Source organism: Sphaeramia orbicularis, chromosome 9 (assembly GCF_902148855.1).
Source record: "Sphaeramia orbicularis chromosome 9, fSphaOr1.1, whole genome shotgun sequence".
Lineage (NCBI taxonomy): Eukaryota > Metazoa > Chordata > Actinopteri > Kurtiformes > Apogonidae > Sphaeramia > Sphaeramia orbicularis.
Genome location: NC_043965.1, coordinates 1,820,742 through 1,827,139, shown reverse-complemented (window position 1 = coordinate 1,827,139; position 6,398 = coordinate 1,820,742). Strand labels below are relative to the sequence as shown.

The 6,398-nt window shown below is 35.1% G+C and overlaps 1 protein-coding gene across 1 annotated transcript in view; it reads left to right on the top strand.

The window, feature by feature from the left end:
- Window positions 1-639: 639 nt before the first annotated feature.
- The window catches only part of LOC115425142 (P2X purinoceptor 4-like), a 20,633-nt gene continuing 14,874 nt past the window's right edge, over window positions 640-6,398 (top strand). The window contains exons 1-3 of the mRNA XM_030142510.1: window positions 640-782; window positions 858-929; window positions 1,721-1,793. Of these exons, the coding sequence (XP_029998370.1) occupies window positions 642-782; window positions 858-929; window positions 1,721-1,793 (286 nt within the window). The 5' untranslated portion in view covers window positions 640-641. The remainder of the gene's footprint in view (window positions 783-857; window positions 930-1,720; window positions 1,794-6,398) is intronic.

Here is a 6,398-nt window from a genome sequence, read left to right as displayed (position 1 = left end):
CTTGTTTCTTTTCCATTATTTTCTTCTACTTTTACATCTTTGTCGTCTTAGTTTCGTTTTCTCTTGTTTCTTGTATGTTTTTTTTTTTTGTTGCATCATGTTACACTCAGTTGAATTTTGTTTACGTTGTTTTCATCCTGATAAATCGTACATTTTTATCTTGTTTTCATTTTGTTGAATCATGTTTTAATTTTCATCTTGTACGTCAGTTTTGTCTTGTTTGTTTTTTGTGGGTTTACGTTTTTGTCGTCTTCTGTGTTTGTTTCCTCCTGTTTGTTGTTTGTCATTTTCATCTTGTTTTGTCTTTTTACATCGTGTTTTTTCGTCTCGTTTTCATGTTTTTGTGTCTTTTGTTGTTTCCATCTTTTTCTGTCTCGTCGTAAACCAGGATGTTTAAAGAACAATGAGATGAACTGATGGAGGTGGTTTCATGTGTTTCACTGAGAAGATCCAGAATATTTTCATCTGTATGATCCAAACCTTCTTCTTCTTCTTCTTCTTCTTCTTCTTGCTTTTCTCCTCCTCCTTCTCCTTCTTCTCCTCCTCCTCCTCCTCCTCCTCCTCCTCCTCCTCCTCCTCCCTCCTCCTCCTCCTCCTCCTCCTCCTCCTCCTCCTCCTCCTCCTCCTCCTTCAGTATCATGATGCTGTGGAATAAAAAGTACCAGGAGTTCGACCCATTGGTCAGTTCAGTCACGGCCAAAGTGAAGGGCGTGGCCCAGACCCGCCTCCCTGGGTTAGGGGAGGTGGTCTGGGACGTGGTGGACTACAGCGGACCCTTTCAGGTGGGTTGGCTGGACCCTTGGACCAGCAGATGTTCCACTCAAACAGGAAACTTTAACACGTTTGTTCTGTTTCAGGATAAAAACTCATTCTTCGTGGTGACGAACGTCATCGTGACGAAGAATCAGAAGCAGGGGAAGTGTCCAGAGGTGAGTTAGCATTAGCGTTATTGTTAGCATTAGCATTATTGTTTTTGTTAGCATTATTGTTAGTGTTATTGTTAGCATTATTGTTACTCTTAGCATTATCATTACTGTTAGCATTATCATTATTGTTTTTGTTGGCATTATTTTTAGCGTTATTGTTAGCATTAGCATTATTGTTATTGCTAGCATTAGTGTTAGCGTTATTTTTAGCATCACCATTATTGTTAGCGTTAGCATTATTATTAGCATTTTTATTAATGCTATTGTTAGCATTATTTTTGGCATTATTGTTAGCAATAGCATTATTGTTAGCATTATTGTTATCATTAGCATTGTCATTATTGTTAGTATTATTGTTATTGTTATCTTTATTGTTAGTATTTTCATTATTGTTAGCATTATCACTAGTAACGTTATTATCGTTATCCTTTTTGCTAGTGTTATTGTTAGCATTGGTGTTTGCATTATTGGCATCAGTATCACCATCATTATCACTATCATTATTGTTATTGCTATCGTTAGTGTTAGTGCTCTCCGTCCTTTTAGTGGGTTCACGTGGACTCAGGTCTACCTGGTATCAGAGTCTTAATAGTTCAGGTTCAGTTCAGTCCATGAGCTCAGTCAGACCAGACCACGAAAAGAATTAACTAATAACTTATTTATTTTTGGGAAAAATAGTAGAAGTGCATTTTTAATTAATATTGTGTCTCAGTTTATTCTTTTACACATGTGCAGTAGAACTTACACATCACAGTGGATCTACAGACCTGGTTCTGCTTCTGCTTCTGTTCCAGGTTCCTGTTAAAGGCAGACTGTGTCGGACCGATAAGGACTGTGAGAAGGGATACTGGGACCATTACAGCCACGGTACCACGCAACCATTCACTCCCTCACTCCCTCACTCACTCCCTCACTCACTCACTCACTCACTTACTCACTCACTCACTCACTCACTCACTCACTCACTGCTCATTATAAACATTGACTTTGCAGGTTCTTTTTACTGGAACGTTCATAAATCTATAAATGGACATAATCCGTCTCAGTGTGGATGAAACCGTCACTTGTCGTTACTTCGTTCACACATCGAATCCACACGAAGCTGAGGAATGTTTCACTGATGTGATGCGGCTTCAGGGTTTGTGTAACCGGGTTCAGTTAGTTTCTGCTTCTATAAGGTCCTGGTTCAGTTCCCGCTTGGACCAAGACCAGGACCAGACTGTCTGAGTTTCCCCCCTCATTAAAAACATGTATGCTAGGTTAACTCTCCTTGACCATGGTGCGGATTTAAATCTGGAGTTGGTCCCCAAGCTCCTTCAAAGGCAACTCACTAATGCTAATGAGCTAATGCTAATGTGCTAATGCTAGGTGCAGTGGAGGCTGACGGGTAAAACACAGGGACTGAATTTGAGGTAATAAGGTGAGATAAACTTTTAACCTTCAGATAAGCCTGTTTGTCTTTAAGATTTGACCTTTATTTCCTGAGTTGGACCAGAATAAAACTGGTTGGTTGAAAACATCGGCTCTGATGTCGAAGAAAAAATGTCAAAGACAAAAAACACTGTTAAAGAGGAGACCAACTTTGGTAAAATGCAAAAATAACAAACATGTTTGTGATTCAGCAAGAGAAAACCAATGTCAAAGACAAGAACAAAGTCAGAGAAACCATTCGGTTGTAAACATCAGCTGATCGCAGTCGTTTTGAGAAGACACTATTAAATACCAGCATGTTCCTTTAACACAGACAAGACTTTCCAGAGGGTTTTAGTCCAGTATTTGAACAGGTTTTAGTCCAGTATTTGAACAGGTTTTAGTCCAGTATTTGAACAGTTTTTAGTCCAGTATTTGAACAGTTTTTAGTCCAGTATTTGAACAGGTTTTAGTCCAGTATTTGAACAGGTTTTAGTCCAGTATTTGAACAGGTTTTAGTCCAGTATTTGAACAGTTTTTAGTCCAGTATTTGAACAGGTTTTAGTCCAGTATTTGAACAGGTTTTAGTCCAGTATTTGAACAGGTTTTAGTCCAGTATTTGAACAGTTTTTAGTCCAGTATTTGAACAGTTTTTAGTCCAGTATTTGAACAGGTTTTAGTCCAGTATTTGAACAGTTTTTAGTCCAGTATTTGAACAGGTTTTAGTCCAGTATTTGAACAGTTTTTAGTCCAGTATTTGAACAGGTTTTTAGTCCAGTATTTGAACAGGTTTTAGTCCAGTATTTGAACAGGTTTTAGTCCAGTATTTGAACAGGTTTTAGTCCAGTATTTGAACAGGTTTTAGTCCAGTATTTTAACAGTTTTTAGTCCAGTATTTGAACAGGTTTTAGTCCAGTATTTGAACAGGTTTTAGTCCAGTATTTGAACAGTTTTTAGTCCAGTATTTGAACAGGTTTTAGTCCAGTATTTGAACAGGTTTTAGTCCAGTATTTGAACAGTTTTTAGTCCAGTATTTGAACAGGTTTTAGTCCAGTATTTGAACAGGTTTTAGTCCAGTATTTGAACAGTTTTTAGTCCAGTATTTGAACAGGTTTTAGTCCAGTATTTGAACAGGTTTTAGTCCAGTATTTGAACAGGTTTTAGTCCAGTATTTGAACAGGTTTTAGTCCAGTATTTTAACAGTTTTTAGTCCAGTATTTGAACAGGTTTTAGTCCAGTATTTGAACAGGTTTTAGTCCAGTATTTGAACAGTTTTTAGTCCAGTATTTGAACAGTTTTTAGTCCAGTATTTGAACAGGTTTTAGTCCAGTATTTGAACAGGTTTTAGTCCAGTATTTGAACAGGTTTTAGTCCAGTATTTGAACAGTTTTTAGTCCAGTATTTGAACAGGTTTTAGTCCAGTATTTGAACAGTTTTAGTCCAGTATTTGAACAGGTTTTAGTCCAGTATTTGAACAGGTTTTAGTCCAGTATTTTAACAGTTTTTAGTCCAGTATTTGAACAGTTTTTAGTCCAGTATTTGAACAGGTTTTAGTCCAGTATTTGAACAGGTTTTTAGTCCAGTATTTGAACAGGTTTTAGTCCAGTATTTGAACAGTTTTTAGTCCAGTATTTGAACAGTTTTTAGTCCAGTATTTGAACAGGTTTTAGTCCAGTATTTGAACAGGTTTTAGTCCAGTATTTGAACAGGTTTTAGTCCAGTATTTGAACAGTTTTTAGTCCAGTATTTGAACAGTTTTAGTCCAGTATTTGAACAGTTTTTAGTCCAGTATTTGAACAGGTTTTTAGTCCAGTATTTGAACAGGTTTTAGTCCAGTATTTGAACAGGTTTTAGTCCAGTATTTGAACAGTTTTAGTCCAGTATTTGAACAGTTTTTAGTCCAGTATTTGAACAGGTTTTAGTCCAGTATTTGAACAGTTTTTAGTCCAGTATTTGAACAGTTTTAGTCCAGTATTTGAACAGGTTTTAGTCCAGTATTTGAACAGTTTTTAGTCCAGTATTTGAACAGGTTTTAGTCCAGTATTTGAACAGGTTTTAGTCCAGTATTTGAACAGGTTTTAGTCCAGTATTTGAACAGGTTTTAGTCCAGTATTTGAACAGGTTTTAGTCCAGTATTTGAACAGTTTTTAGTCCAGTATTTGAACAGGTTTTAGTCCAGTATTTGAACAGTTTTTAGTCCAGTATTTGAACAGTTTTTAGTCCAGTATTTGAACAGTTTTTAGTCCAGTATTTGAACAGGTTTTAGTCCAGTATTTGAACAGTTTTAGTCCAGTATTTGAACAGGTTTTAGTCCAGTATTTTAACAGTTTTAGTCCAGTATTTGAACAGGTTTTAGTCCAGTATTTGAACAGGTTTTAGTCCAGTATTTGAACAGTTTTTAGTCCAGTATTTGAACAGTTTTTAGTCCAGTATTTGAACAGTTTTAGTCCAGTATTTGAACAGTTTTTAGTCCAGTATTTGAACAGGTTTTAGTCCAGTATTTGAACAGGTTTTAGTCCAGTATTTTAACAGTTTTTAGTCCAGTATTGAACAGTTTTTAGTCCAGTATTTGAACAGGTTTTAGTCCAGTATTTGAACAGTTTTTAGTCCAGTATTTGAACAGGTTTTAGTCCAGTATTTGAACAGGTTTTAGTCCAGTATTTTAACAGTTTTTAGTCCAGTATTTGAACAGGTTTTAGTCCAGTATTGAACAGGTTTTAGTCCAGTATTTGAACAGGTTTTAGTCCAGTATTTGAACAGTTTTTAGTCCAGTATTTGAACAGGTTTTAGTCCAGTATTTGAACAGGTTTTAGTCCAGTATTTGAACAGGTTTTAGTCCAGTATTTGAACAGTTTTTAGTCCAGTATTTGAACAGGTTTTAGTCCAGTATTTGAACAGGTTTTAGTCCAGTATTTGAACAGGTTTTAGTCCAGTATTTGAACAGTTTTTAGTCCAGTATTTGAACAGTTTTTAGTCCAGTATTTGAACAGTTTTTAGTCCAGTATTTGAACAGGTTTTAGTCCAGTATTTGAACAGTTTTTAGTCCAGTATTTGAACAGTTTTTAGTCCAGTATTTGAACAGGTTTTAGTCCAGTATTTGAACAGTTTTTAGTCCAGTATTTGAACAGGTTTTAGTCCAGTATTTGAACAGTTTTTAGTCCAGTATTTGAACAGGTTTTAGTCCAGTATTTGAACAGGTTTTAGTCCAGTATTTGAACAGTTTTTAGTCCAGTATTTGAACAGTTTTTAGTCCAGTATTTGAACAGTTTTTAGTCCAGTATTTGAACAGGTTTTAGTCCAGTATTTGAACAGTTTTAGAACAAAACATTGCAGTGACCACTCTAACGTCCTTCACTGAGCCCATTTACATGACCATTAAAGTCCAATAACTGTTATTCATCAGATGATTATAATAATCAGATCTGATGCGTTTACATGCACTTAAGAAATATCAAAAACCCTGGTTTAGACGTTTTAGTCCATGATTGGGTTTCTTTTACAGTTCAGACGTACATATATGACGGTAGAATCAAACTTCCTGTTATTGTCTTTAACTCATGTTTAACTATATTCCGTCTGTTTTCTATGATTTCTTTTTCTCCTCACATGTTCAGATGTAACAGAACTAAATAAATCAGATGAACTTTTAACGTTTTGTATAAACAAACTAATGATATAAAGTTTCATGTTGTACTATTATAATAATGTACTGGATCACAGATGACAGAGTATTTACAGGGTGTTAATGAGGACATATTTATGACTATTTAAGATATTTTTCAAGGCGTCTTTGGTCAAATTTCAGACGTTCCATTCACATAAATATCAGTCATAGTTATTATACAACAACATGGACAAAAAATACACAAAATATAGAACCAATACACTACAATACCCTAAAGTTCACAAAAGATATACTTAAATACACAAAAAATACACTAGAATATACAAACAATATGCAAAAATTTACTAAAATATGCTAAAATACACAAAACATTCACTAAAATACACAACACTGAAAATACACTGAAATATACAAAAATGTACAAACAATATGCTGAA